General features: G+C 62.8%; 1 protein-coding gene across 4 annotated transcripts in view; it reads left to right on the top strand.

The window, feature by feature from the left end:
• NAV1 (neuron navigator 1) overlaps positions 1–14,300 on the top strand; it is a 138,342-nt gene that overhangs the window by 27,287 nt on the left and 96,755 nt on the right. For all 4 annotated transcript variants that reach the window (XM_053912830.2, XM_053912829.2, XM_053912828.2 and 1 more), the window contains exons 2-3: positions 8,252–8,981; positions 12,650–12,753. In XM_053912830.2, the coding sequence (XP_053768805.1) occupies positions 8,293–8,981; positions 12,650–12,753 (793 nt within the window). In that variant the 5' untranslated portion in view covers positions 8,252–8,292. The remainder of the gene's footprint in view (positions 1–8,251; positions 8,982–12,649; positions 12,754–14,300) is intronic.

Genomic DNA, 14,300 nt, shown 5'->3' with positions numbered 1-14,300 from the left:
ACAGGGCTCCTCCCGAGCCGCCACACAGCCCTTCACCTCTGGTCATCACCGTGGTGGTCAGGGCCACACTGAAGGCCAACGGCCGTGGCCGCTTGTCCACCTCTCCCTGAGCTGTGCGCCCTGCTCCCTGCGGGAGAGGCACACCGTGTCCCCACCTTACGGAGGGGAAACCCGGAGCTGGAGGGGCTGTGGTTGGGCGGGGTCCCAGATCAGGGAGTGGGCTCTTTCCCCCATGCCCGTCTCCCACAGAATCTTCCGGGTCTGCTGCTCTCAGCCTCTTTCTACCTGACCCGCTCTGCCCTGCCGCTCTGCAAACACAGCTATGAAAACAGGTCCCTGTGTTTGTTCTGCTCCGTGTTTGCACTGAGGGTGTCGCAGCAGGTACCCGGCCTGGCCGGGTGAGTCCCTCCTCTGGTTCTGGTTTGTTTTCCGCATCCGGAGGGTCTCCGCCTCTCTCCCAGCCTGTGCCCCGAGGGTGTTCCTCCTTCCTCTCCTCATCCTTGCTGCTGGTTCAGCCCTCCGCAGCCAATCCTGTACCTCCGGCATCTTGTTGCCAGGCAACAGGCTTCCTACCTGCCCCATTGTGTTAGCGTCTCCATGACAACAGGTACTGCCAAAAGAAGGGGGGGGAGTTCGGTGGTGGTGGGAGGGAAGGCGCAGTGTATCTGAGGACATCGTGCCGTTTTTCCAGCAGCCGCTCACACGCTCTGCTGGTCCGCAGGGGTCTCATGAGCAGCCTGGACCAAGTTCAGGAGACAACGGGTCAGGGGGGTCACGGTCTGCATGTAGGGACAGAGGTTCTGGCTTGGGGACACTCCGGCCAGGACCACGGATGAGGCCACGGGTGTTCGTTTAGATAACGTGGGATGGGCCACTCGTCAGTTTCCATGGGAAAGTTCCAGAAGGCAGTGGACAAGAGAGGATTTTTCCATGGTGGCCCGAGCTTGGGAATGGAGAGCGTTTTCCAGTGGGACACAGGTAGGGGTGTGTCCAGGCCAGGCTGAGTCTGAACCAGGCAGCATCAGGGAAGGGATAAGGCCACGGGCAGGGGCGCAAGACTGTGGGCCCAGGGCCCTTGGGGGTGAGATTTCCCCGGTCAGCTGGCTGCAGGTGTCAGCTGGTCTGGGCACCTCTGCACCCCTTCCCTGAACTTGGCCTTCCTGCTCCCGAGGCCTGGAGGGCACCTGAGGGGGAAAGAGGGAAGGAGCCCCGGACGGCAGGTGGCTCTTCCAGCCACAGTCCCCAAGGGCCTGGCAGGTGTTTGCCAGGGGACTGCAGGGCTGCCCCTAGGATGAGAAAATCAGGGGGAGATCTCAGAAAAAGTGAAGGACTGAAAAAAGGAAGAAACCCTATGGATAAGCACCTGGGAGCCATCTACCTGCACATGTGGCCTGGACCCTCGGAAGGCAAGGGCCACATGCTGGAAACCCCTCTTCTGGGGGCACAGCAGGGCCTCGGGGCTCTGTTTCTTGTTCAAGACCACCAACACCAGCTCCTGCCTCCCACCCTGCCCCCCCAAGCCCCCATCATGCACTCTGAGTCTTTGGTGAAGGTCAAGGTCGTGGCCTGTGTAGCCAGCCTGCTGCTGCACTGACCTGGCCGGCGGTGGGGTCCACACCTCACAGCCCAGCCTCACAGCTGGGCTTACAGGCAGACCCAGAGGCCAGCTCTCTTGGACATGGGGGCAGGGCGTTCCAGCCCAGAGACCCCCAACACCTCCCATCCCTGCCGGATAACCCTGGACTTGGGGGCCTGGGAAGTTCGCAGGTCTTGTGGAGCGACCCCTCCTCCATCCACCTGGCTGGGAAAACCATCCAGGAAGAACGCTGGACGACTCACTTTGGGGGAGAAAAGTAATAATAAAGTGTGAGCGAGATGTAGCTGACAGGTCGGCTCGGAGGCTGGTCATCTGGCCAGCTGCCTGGGGGTCCACTCAGGCTCCGGTTTCTCCGTCTGCAATGAGCCCCCACCCCTAAGGCTCGCTGACTCCTGCCCCACCCCCACCCGCCAGCTCGGGGGACCATCTGGAGTCTGAGCTATTGCTGGGGAAGCCAGACCTCTGGTGATCCCGGCCAGGAGGAAGTAGTGAGGGAGAGAGAGGGAGTGATGGGAAGACAGACTTCGGAGCACGTCCCCAGGGGCCTGGGCATCGCACCCCGTGATTTAGATCCCGGGCTCCCAGGCCTGACAGGAGGGCCCCTGCCTGCTGGGAGCACCCAGAGCGGGTGCAGGTGCCGGGGGCCGTGGCTCGGAGGGGCCGTGCACAGCTGCCTACACGCCGCCCCCGCCCGACACCCTGGGAGGTATTTAAACCGTAAGCGAGGCCGGCAGCCCCCTGCGATTTGTGGGATGGCTTTAAACCATCGATTTTCATTAGCACTAAATCATTGCTCCTGGCTAATCGACAAGGAACCATGGAGACTGGCAGCGAGCTGTTTCCAGGCATCAGATCAGGGGAACATGACGGTGTGTTGACAAAGCCCAGGTCTTCAGCGGCGGGCCCCTCCCTGAGCTCCGACTTCGCTTCTCTGTGGGCGGCCAGAGGCCGGGAGAAACAGACCCTGCCCCCGCCCCACCCAGTGGAGAACCAGGGGTTCAACTTGACTCTTAGCAGGAAGATCGAGGCTGAAAGAACGTCCAGCCTCGATGGGGGGCGAGGCGGGGAGGGCAGGTGCTGAGGGAAGAACTGGAGGAGCCACTCTGATGTAGGTTGTTTGAGATGACCGGTGTCCTGCCTGTCAGCCTGGACCTGGCCAGAACGGACTCAGGGCTGGGCACGGTCCCCGGGACACAGAGTGAGGGACGGGGTGGTGCAGCATTTGGGCTGGACAGGTGGCATCTTGGCACTGGCTCGGTGACGTCCTGTCTCTGCCAGGAAACTGACCTACTTGCCATTCCCTGCGTTGGTCGCGGCCAGGCCCGGCTTGGCTTTGCAGGAGCGCACCGCCGTCTGGCCAGAGAGAGAAGCTTCGCCGTTTTAAGGCTAAAGGAACCCCAGAGGGTGTTGGCCGAGCCCTGCGCTCTGGGGGAGGGGAGGATGAGCCCCGCAGCTCACTCTCAGATGGTCCCAGTCCCCTTTCGGAGTCAAGAGCCCGTCAGGCGGGCGCGGGAGGACTGAGCCTGCCCTGCTCCTGCTGGGCCCCCCGAGGTGCCCACCCCGAGGTGCCTGCTGGCTGCCAGTCCTGTCTTCCTCTGCCAGGGACCAAGCCTGGCTGAACGGCCCCCAGCCAGCCGCTGGAGCCCAGAACCAGGGTGACAGGCCAAGAGCCTGGGGCAGGGGATAGCCTCCAGTTCCTTCTCCTCCCAGCCCCCCCATCTCAGACCTTCCTTCATCTGTCCTGAGCGACGGGCAGAGATGAGAGGCTGGACACGAAGGAACACATTCAGGAAGTGGCTGCCGCAGCCCTGTTCTCAGCCCTGGGGTCTCCCCACAATGCCCCGCATTGGGGTCTTATTAGAGGCAAAGAAGCTGTGTGTGCACAACACACCCAGGAGCTGTGACTTGCTCAGGACCGCAGCCGGGAAGCAGCTGGGTTTGCACTGGGGGAGGGGGAGAGTAGGGAGGGGGCAGCTCTGGCTCCTGGGCCCGTGTCCTGGACCCCACGCGCCCCTGTGCTGGAGTTCAGACTCACTCGTCCTTCCCCACGCTTGGCCAGCTTTCTCCCCCCACCCCTCCATTTCAAAGCTGCTGAACGAGGCACCAGGGAAGAGAAGTAAGGTGCCCTGATTTATTTGGCCCACGACAGTCTCAGGGGACCCTGCACCCAGACTCCCACCTTCAGACTTTTCTGTTTTGTTTTATTTATTTTCTTTCTTTCTTAGATTTTAAAAAAAAGCATATCCGACCTCTTGGTGCTGTGGGCACCTTGTTCTGACCTTTGGAGACGCCCATCCCAGTGCATGCGCTCCAACGGCCCATCCAAGCCCAGGCCGGGGGAGCTGTCCCATCAGCACCACGGTGCCCCACCCGCCCCGCCCTGCTGCTGCGGGACCCCCAGCTGGACCTGCAGCCTGGCAAGCCCTCCAGACCCGGGAAGGACCCCGAATACAGTGCCCGCCTTCCCTCTCTCCTCCCACACGGCCCCAGAGCTGAGGGAGCTGATGCTTAAGCTCTTGCCACCACCTGAGCCGGAATGAAGTATTTATGGGCCAAAAAGACTTCCTGGCTCTGGGTTTGCAGAGCACTGAGCCAGTAGCCTGCATTTGTCCCGATGGGGCTGGAGCCAGGATGCTCTTGCTGAAAAGCTGGGAGCCTGGGGGTGGAGGGGCGCGGGGGAGGCCTGGGTTCGGGCTGCAGGGTGAGCGGCGGGGCAGAGCTGTCTCAGGCACGGCTGGAGCCAGGCTGTCTGGGCCCAACCTCGGCTCTGCCGTCCACTAGCTATGTGGCCTCTCTGTGCTTGGAGTCCCTGCCCGGCCAACGGGAAGGACAGGAATGGCACCCACACGCGGGCGCCCTCAGCAGATAGAGGAAAAGCACTTAGTGCCCGCCTGCGCCCGCACCTGCGGCCGAAACCGAAGCGGTGCCGGGCAGGAGAGAGAGCAGACAGGTCCCAGAGGGAAGGCACGTGCAGGTGAGGGCTGCACCCCAGGACAGGGGCCGGGACCGTCCATCTGAGTACCAGCCTTGCCATTGGCCGGCCGCCCCCCGACCGTCCCAGCTGTGTCTGACCGTGCCCCTCCCCTTCCCGTGGTTTCTGCCTTGGCTTTTGTTGTTGTTTGGTTTTATTTTCCTCACCCGAGGACATCAACATCCTCTCATTGCTTTCAGAGAGGAAGGGAGGGAGGGAGGGAGAGAAACATTGTTGCAAGAGACAAGCATGGATGGATCGGTTGCCTCCCGTACACGCCCACACCCTGTCTGGGTATCCAACCCGCAGCCTCAGCAGCTGCCCTGGCTGGAATTTGAACCTGCAGCCCTTCGATTACAGGACAGCCTTCCAACCCACTGAGCCACACCGGCCAGGATGCTGCCATTTCCTGAGCACCTACTATGTGCCAGACACCGTGCTAGGTGTTCGCCCTCATGCTCTCCTTTAATCTTTACAAATCCCCACGCTGCCTGTTGCGGGTGAGGACCATGGACTCAGGAAAGCCCAGTAACTGGTGTAAAGCTCACGGTAAGAGGTAGCAGAGCCGGCCTTGAACCCTGCTCTTCCTGCGTCAGAGGCTCCACACTTTCTGCCCTCCTGTGGGTGGGCAGTGAGTGGTGTTTTCAGGTCCAGCATGGACTGTGGGTGCCACAGGTTTCTGATCCCCCCTCACACGGGAGGCTCTGGGGGGCACCAGGCAGCCCAGCCTGTAACTTGGGCACCTGGGCTGGGGGGCGGACACCTGAAAGGGAGGGTGCTCTGTCCTTGTCACCCGAAGGACAGCCCTCGACGAGTCCTCACTGTGTGCCAGGCCAGGTGTGCGTCCTGAGTCTGGGCACCCCTCGGGTGGGCGTGGCCCACGGACCTTCCTTGCCGCTTCCCCTGGGCAGCTCCCTCCACCTCCTATCCTTGGTCTCCTGACCCAGGAACCAGGATACTAAACGCAGCCTTGCAAGATTGTTGCGAGGACGCAAAACAACGTCTCAATGAGGAGAGACACTGTTACAGTGTCTGGGGCAGGGCTGGGCTGGGTCCCTTCTGAGACCTGTGCGGAGACATGAGCACCCATGGGCCCCTTTCCTGCTGCCCTAGCTTCCCAGTGTGGGGAGTGCTCTCCCTGTCCAGGCTCCTCCTGGGACGGGGTGCTGTCACCTGGGGAGGAGGGAGAGCAGGCCCCAGCCGAGTGACCCAGCATGGGGCTGTTTTAAAAGCCTCTTCCTATGCGGAAAAAATGACGGGGAGTGACAGCGGCCACTGCGTCTGCTGGGTCAGCCAGTGAGGTAGAAGCGGCTGCCGGACCTCCGCACTGTCTAGCTGAAAACCCAGCCCACCCTAGATGTAGGGACAGATGGGTCTGAGCCAGGGGAGCTGGGGACACATTGAGGACAATGGCGGTGAGTGGGCTCCTGGGGGGTCCAGAGCAAGAGGCTGGGTGGGCAGTACGGCTCCCAGGAGAGAGTTCCGGGCTCTCGCACCGAAGTTGCTCCCAGAAGACTGGTCTGGGGTGTCTATGAGACTTTGTACCCACGCTGGGACTTGGTGGGGACCGGTACTGAGGGGAGAAGCAGAAGTGGCCCGGGTGGCCATGTGCCGAGCTTGGGAACACGTATGTCACAGAGGTGGGGCTGCAGTGGGTCCGTGGTCTTAGCCCTTCTCCCGGGAAGTCACTGGGTCAGCTCAGCTGGTCAGCGCCTGGCCCAGCTCTGTGCTGAAGGCCAAGGTCAGCAGATTGGGCCCACAGGAGCCTTTGAGCAGGTCCACCCTCAGGCCTCGAGTCCGACTTGGCACTTTCAGAGATGCAGGTAGCGGACCTGGGGTTAGGGTTAGCTGATAGAAGGAGACAGCGAAGCAAACTTCGTCTCCTGTCCCTCTGCGGGGGGTGGGGCGGCCTTGGTCCCCCCAGTAATGCCATCAGGGACGACAGCACAAAGGAGAGGAAGTGGGTGGAGAGTCCAGCGTTCTGTCTCGGGGAGTTCATGTCACCTGTCAGCAGCGAAGTCCTGTGAGTCCCAACTCCCACGGTGATCTTGGCTGCAGCTCAGTCAGTCCGTCCATGCGCAGGGGTCCCACTGATGTCTCACAGTAGGTCAGAGTCATGGTCAGGGGATGGTCAGCAGCAGCCCTGACCCACCCTGTGCACTCTGGACAGCTTTATCCACGGCTCAGAAGGGGGCATGGCTGTGGCCGCAGGTGGGCTCCCCTCAGTTCAGAGGCCCACCCAGCGCTGGGCCGCCCCCCTGGGGTTGTGCATCCACATTCGCCCCACCTTGCTTCCCTTGGGAGGGCACCCTCCTGCTGGAGGGCCCTGTTCTCACCGACGTCAGCGGCGGGGGTGGGGGTGGGGTGCCTGCCGCCCTGTGTCAGGCCCATTCTGGGTATTCACCGTTTTCTAAAAGGTGGTACATTGGATCACACAATGGGAATCTCTTGCGTTTTAACAAAGCCTTTTACATTTGTTACATTCTGACCAATTTTATTTATTACTCTGTGTGAGTTTCTTGGCCAACTCCCTTGCCCTTCCTTCCAAGGGGTGTTTGCTTTTGATACTGATTTGGTTGCGCTCCCTGCGTGTAAAGGCACTAACTCCCTCTCTCGCAGAGATCCTTTCCGTTTACTAATGGCACCGCTCGAAAGGGCTTGTCATCCATACAAAGATGCTCCTATCGCGCTCTCAGAGGTACCAGGGAGCACTCCCTCTGTGAGGCGGTGCTTCCGAAGGCCTCTCCCAGGACAGAACTGTGGGAGCACTTACGCCTGTGCCCTGCAAGTTCTTTTCTGGCTGCACTTTCTGCCCTTAACTCTTTCGTTCGTCTGGATCGATTGCTGGTGTCTTTGTAAACTGCTTCGAATTCCCTTTGAAATGAAAGTGATTAACGTCAATTCATTCATTAACGTGGCGGGGAGGGGGAGCTGAGGTACAGCAGGAGATGGGCAATTAATGGGGCAGGGTCAGGAAGGGAAGGGCTGGGCGTGGGAGAGGGGGCAGGGGCGTCTGCCTGGATCTGAAGGTGGGACAGGGTCTCTGGGACGAGCGGTGGGCGGCAGAGTTCAGCTGGCCAGGTCAGGAGGTACATCAGGAGGGCTGTGAGCCAGGTGACTGAGAGGTCGGGATGGCGGGAGGAGCGGGGAGAGATGGCCTGTGAGGAGGACAAGGGACTGGTGCGAGCCAGGTGGCAGGAGGGCGCCGGGGGCTGGGGTGGAGAGGTGGGCAGGGAATTGTGATTGGCCGCCCCACCTTTAGGCACAGTCGGGTCCACAGGGGGGACAGCCAGGTGCCAGGTAATGTGGCAGGTAGAAGGGAGGTGTGGAGATAAGGCTGGGGCACAGGCAGTGGGCTGACCGGGGACTGTGTAGATGCAGGGAGCCAGGGCAGGTCTGGGGGGCGGGGCGTGAGCAGCAGGGTCATCTCCACCGGTGGGCAGGAACTGAGTCGGGGTTGGGGGGAATTGACCACATTGGTCCGGCGCGCCCTCACCTGTGTCTGCGTGGGCCCTCACGGCACAGTTCTGAGCAGGCACAGAGGTTCCCTGAGTCGGGCAGGGACCCCCAGGAGCCCGGTGTTAGCCTGGTGCTGTGGTCTCCTGCCCTCAGCGTCCTCTTTGCCCACCTGGGGACAGCAGCAGGGTACAGCGCCTGACGGTCTTTTCTCCCCTCTCTCCCAGGACGTGAGCCCGCCCCGCCGGCCGTGCTGACCAGGAACAGGATGGCCACCGTGGGCTCCGCCAGCCGCCCACACTGCGGCTCCTCCATCCCGGTGCCCCGCGCTGCCTCCCAGACCCGGACCCACACCCCGGGTGCCTCACCCCAGCTGCGCCCACGCCAGGCCGGCCTGGCCCTGAGCCCTCAGCGAGCGGCCTCCCCGAGGCTGGGCAAGGCCGCGGGGCCCTCCCGGGGCTCCTCCCCAAAGGCCTCCCGGGGCAGAGGCTCCCCGAAGCCTGCTGGGGCAGTGAGGGAATCGGCCGAGTGTGCTGAGAGCCTCTCCAGCTCCCCATGGGGCAGTCCCAGGACACTCCCCAGAGCAGCCCCATCCAGCCGGGCAGGGCCCAGAAGAACAGGGGAGACACAGGGCTCGAAGGGGCGGAAGAAGGCGGCCCGGGAAGGGATTCCAGTCCGCCAAACCCGGGGCAGGAGCCCGGCCCGGATGAGTTCCCTTGGAGAAACCCAAGCGCCAGGGACTCCTGAAGGTCCAAAGCCTCCTAACTGCCCAGGAAAAGATCAAAGAGACAAAAACTACAACAGTTCTGGGGTCACCGGGTCTTCAGGGGCCTCCTCCCCAGCCTGCAGCCCTGAGCAGAGCCGACGCCCTGCACCAGCACTGGGGCCCATCAGCTTCTCCTCCGTCCACCCCCAGGGCCCGCCCGCCATGGCCACCGTGGCCCCCTTCCAGTACAGGTGAGTGGGCAGCAGGCCTGGGGTCCGAACCTGCAGGGCCCTTGCTGGTGGGGGGCTTGGGGGACCTCCGCGTGTGGGAGGGTAGGCAGGGTGGCCTGCAGAGGGGGGCCTGGGCGCTGTCGTGGGGCTGGAGACATAAAACAGGAACAGAGCCAAGCTCCTCCATGCTGGGGCTCCGAGCAAACCGAGGTACGAGAGGAGGGTACGGCCAAATGCCCCTGGGAAGGGATGAGGCCTTAGTAAGGTCTTTTTAAAAAAGATTTTATTTATTTATTTATTTATTTTTAAAGAGGGGAAGGGAGGAAGAGAGGGAGAGAAACATCATTGTGTGATTGCCTCTCACAACCCCCCTACTGGGGACCTGGCCAGCAACCCAGGCGTGCGCCCTGACTGGGAATTGAACTGGTGACCCTTTGGTTCACAGCCTGTGCTCAGTCCACTGAGCCACACCAGCCAGGACTGTGTTAGGGTCCTGTGGAGGCTTCAGCAGCTCCTTGGGTGGGTGGGTAGGTCGGCCAGTCTTGCTCAGCTCAGCTGGGACCACGTACGTTGGACAGACTGCACGGTTGTGGGCCCCTTGACTTCCGGTCGCTGTGAGCGAAATCTTAACTGCCCCTCCGTGGGGGGCCCGTCATGCATGTGTCTGTCCATCAGTCCGTCGTGTGTTCTCTCTCTCTCTCCCCACTTAGCATGTTGCCTAATGTGTGTCTGTTTTTGTGCCTGGCATACCGAGGAGAGTACGTAAGGCTTCTGAAACGGTCGTAGCGGGCGGCCAGCTCTGCAGGGGGTGGTGGCCAGGCCCCTGTTCCAAGCACCACGGTCAGCCAGCTGGCCTGTCCAGCTTTCCTCAGACACAGCGCGCTGAGAGCATAGAAAAACAGACACTCCAGTCAGCTGTGCTTCTCCAGTAAAAACACAACTCTGCAGTACAAGCACCCCAGGAGTAAACTGCACGTTAACGACCGAGCATCGCACAGTCCAGAAACATCCGCACGCAGAAGAGGCACCTCCCGGACTCGGCTGACTCCCTGGGGTCCTCCCGGCCGGGATGTGCTAATGCACAGGTGTGCGGTGTAGGAGAGCTTTCCCGTCCTGGCCTGGGCCCAGGGGCTCAGGCGGCCCAGCGTCCGCGGGTGGGGGTGGGGTGGGGCCGCAGCGAGCCTTAACTTCCACGCGAGAAGCCAAGAGTGTGACGGTCTCTACAGCGTCTAAGGCACTCTGCACTGGGGTCGCTGCTGCCTGGGGTCGGGGGCGAGGACGCACAAAACCACCTTCAGAGCAAGGCGGACAGGTTGGCGAGGGACCCTGAGAAAGGCACATCGCAAGTGTGACAGAAGGAGCCGAGCGGGTGGCTTGGAAGAGAAGGGCCCCGCCAGGGTCTGCCAGCTGTGGGCGACTCTCTGAGGTGAAGCTGGCTTGCTTTGCACGACACAGCGGCAAGGAGCGGAGCCAGCGGCCCGGGGCTCACGCATGAACAGGGACAGCCTGGAAGTTCCGTGGGAAGCCCTTTCCAACCAGAGAGGTTTAGAAGTGACTGGCTGGTGTCCTCGAGCAGCGGACGGTCCTACTGGGGGCCCTGCCTCCCAAAGCATGTCTTCTGGCTGCACAGCCCACACACGAGTCCCTGTTCCTGAGAAGCCTTCTGGCCCTGGTAACCCTCTCCACGGACACAGCATCTCAAGGAGGCGGAAATGCATGGCAGACCCTCCCACAAGGGGCAAGGTGCTTCCCTGGGGGCCCCACGTCCTTCTCCTACCCAACGTCCGGCATTTTGAGTCCCGTCTTTGGGAGAGGTCGCCTAGGCATTAAATTGCTTCAGTGTTTCCATCTTCCACCCTGCAGGTCCGCTGCCCTAGGGGGATCTGGCATTTTCCAAAGGGGACAGAACTTTCTCCTCTGAATATTCCAGCAAAAGCTGAACAGAGTGGGCCCTGATTTGCACCTCATACAGAAGTACGAGGGGGTTGGGGTCTCTTCGCCACCCACCCCCAGACCCCGCCCCTTCCAGGCCCTGGATTCGGGCTGTAGGTCAGGCCCCAGTTCGGGGAATGGGAGATTAGGACCAGGGACACCCCGAGGCACAGCAGGCAGACGGGCAGGCGCCCAGCTCACCTGCCAGGCCTGGCGCTGGCACTGGGGCAGCTCTGCCAAGGGCCAGTTTCACAGCCGGGGACGTGCCGTCTGCGCCCTGGAAACCACAGCCCTGCCGCTTTCGTGGAAACCTGCTCCCCACCCCCGCGCCTCAGCTTCCACAAAGCTCCCGCCCAGTCGCCCTGGCCTGCTTGTCCCGGCAGCGGTCCTGCGAGCCCCGCTCCCCGGCCCTGTCCTCACAGCCGCCCCGCGTCCAGGGTCTGGAGCAGGACAGCCCTTCCCAGGCGAGTTTTTGCCCTGCCTCTCCCCCGACCCAGCCCCCACCTCCTCTGGACACTCTGCTCCTGGGACCACTTGGTTCCCTGCGTGGGGGTCCCGTGGGGTCTTCAGCAGCGTCACCAGTGCTGTGTGCCATTCCCACCTGCCAAGTGTCTTCCCCCGACATCCACTCGCCCTTCGGGGGCTGCGCGGGCTCCGTGCAGAGCCACTGAGGTGGGGAGGTGATGGCCACCCTGGCGTTGTAACAATGGCAACAGTGACCGTGGCAGCAGTCGAGTCCTGTGTCTGATACTGGCCGCCGCCCCCTGCGGTGGGTCAGACCGACCCCACTCTGCACACACGCCGTCATCCAGCGAGACCTGCAGACCTCACGTCCCGCCCTCGATCCCTTCCAGGACGTCCGGCGCCTGCTGGACAGCGGGGCCTCCCCCACTGCCGCCGCCCAGGTCCTCTCCCGTTGCTTGCACAGATCAGCCCCAGGCCGGCAGACGGACCTGGGCCTCGGGCTCTTGGCTCCCACCCACGATGACACGCCAGAGGCCTGGCCGTCCAGGTGTCGAAGAAGTAAAAACTAGAGAGAGAGCCGCGCCAGTAGTGGGGCCCCCTGGCTGGGCCCCCCCACCCCTGCCACCCCAGGACCAGATGCATTTCCCCTCCTGCCTGCACAGCCCTCCCCGCCCCCTCCCGCCCAGCTGCCAAAGGGCCCATTTAGCTGGAGCCAGCCAGAGCAGGGAGGCTCCGGAGCCCAGGGTAATTGCCTGTAATGAACGCTCGCTCAGCCTTTGTTCCTGGGAGCGGCCTGCGGAGCCCGAAGCTCCCTGTGCTCTGGGAGCCGGTGCTGGGAGACCCGCCCCGCCTGCTGCCGCCACTGACAGCTCGAGGCGTGAGTGGTCCAAGCTGAGCCTGCCCTTCCTCTTCCCGGCCTCCCCGCCTGGACGGGGGACAAGCCCGGGGGCCAGTGTCCCCCCCACTCCCAGCTGTCGTATACAGTCAGTGACCTCAGCTCAGAGGGAGCTCTTCTCCCTGTGAAGTGTGTGGCTGTCACCCACGCACAGCCCGAGGCCCCTGTGCTGTGTGGGTTGCCTATGTTTCTGGGGGCCTGTGCCCTCGGGGGCCCCCCCAGCTCTCTGTCTGGAGACTCGCTGCCTCCCAGCGTTCGCACATGGTCCCGTGCTGGTCAGGGAGGCCCAGGTACAGGGGTGCACGTACCAGCAGGGGAGACCCAGGCTCTGGGGGGCTTCCTCAGCCCCATGGAGAGGCTTCAAGGCCACGAGTGACCACAGTTCTCTGTCCCACAGGTTGCAGACAGACCTCGAACCCGGGCCCCTGCCCCAGGGCAGCTGGGCCTTGGATGGCTACTCCACGCCCCCTGGCGGGACTGAGGACGGCTTCTCTTGCGTGGGTGAGTGATCTGGGAGAGGGACTCCCTCCTGGGGCGGGAGCCCAGTGCACTCCTGGACACGCGGGGCCAGCACTTCACCGTGGAGTGCCAGTCACAAATACACTCTGAGCTTTGGCCAAGCTTGACTCAGCCCAGAGCTGGGCCTCCAGTCCAGGAGCACTCGAAGGTCAGGCCAGGAGGGTGGCCAGCGGGCGCCACGTTTACCCACAGCTCAGGCTGTGGGAGCCGCCTGGGCGGTGGCAGGGACCTGTGCTGGGAGGGCAGAGCCAGTGGCAGGCAGAGCCCAGGTCCCCATGCAGGCGTGGGCACCAGGCCCGCAGCCCGGGGCCCTCCTGCCCCCTGCTGGACACGGCTTCTTGCCCGGGCCCACCTTCAATGGCCATGCCCCCAGGGCATCCCTAGTCGCACACGGCCCCGCCCTCAGGTATGGGTCGTACTGGTAACTGGGCCTCAGGAACCAGGTGAGACTTGCTGGAAAGAGCAATGTTTCGAAAGGGCAGAGGTTGCAGGGGTGTTGACCTCCCTACAACCTTAGAGAAATACCTGGGCAACAGTCGGGATCCACATGGGGTGGCGGGAGACACGCCCTGCAGGAAGCAGCTCTGTCCTCCAGTGTTGCAGAGAAAGGGACACTTGTCTGAGGAAAGGCATGACCTGGCTTTTGGCAAACCCTCGACTGCCACTGCTCCAGCTCGGTGGCCCGGTCCAGGGGGCACCGCAGGGCAGAGGACACAGATGCCCCTGGACCCGGCCAGTGCGTCATTCCCGCCTTCGTTGTCCTCTGCTGGGCAGGGCTTGGCTGTCCCACTCGGCCTGGGGCCTGGGCCCCCGGGAGCCGCCTCCAGGAGCACCCCTGCAGGCCCGAAATCAAAGCGGCCCCTCACTCTGCCCCGCAGGCCTTGGGGAGGAGGGGCAGGGGGCGGGGACCAGGCACTGAAACAGCAACCCCATGGCCTCCCGCAAGAAGGAGTCACGCGGGGGGACCGGGGCACGGCCGAGGACAAAAGGAAGCCCAGCTTCACTGGCAGTGGGAAGCCATCCGGATTAGAATGTGGTAACTGGGAAACTATGTCTATTTTTACATCTGCTGCTTTGTTAGCGTAATGGCTTCCGTATGCGAGCCACATGGCTACCCCCACGGTCGCCACCGAGCTGGATCGTGATGGGGATTAACGTCCGATGCACGGGGTGACCTTAGGAGCCCCCCCAGGCTTGTCAGCGGGCAGACCCCTCGCCAGCTCGATCTGAAAGCATGTGTTACCCTGAGGGGCAGAGTGCCGGGGCCCTGGGAGGTGGGCTTCCTCCAGGCGCCTGGTGATGGGGGCTGGGGGCAGGTCGTCGTGGTGACCCATCAAGGCCAAGGCTCTCTGGCAGGTGGGGTGGCAGGGGGGGTTTGGGATCTGCCTGTGCTTGGTGGGCCTGTACTCTGCTGAGCTGCAAGAAAGCAGCCGAGAGAAGAGGAGACAGGAACTGGTTTCCACGTATGCCCTGCGCACCCATCCCCTCCAAACTTCACTCAGGACTTGGCTGATTCACTCATTCATTCA

The sequence above is a fragment of the Desmodus rotundus genome, chromosome 10, assembly GCF_022682495.2.
Source record: "Desmodus rotundus isolate HL8 chromosome 10, HLdesRot8A.1, whole genome shotgun sequence".
Classification (NCBI taxonomy): domain Eukaryota; kingdom Metazoa; phylum Chordata; class Mammalia; order Chiroptera; family Phyllostomidae; genus Desmodus; species Desmodus rotundus.
Note: the sequence above shows the minus strand (reverse complement) of the source record. Positions and strands in the feature narration are given on the sequence as shown.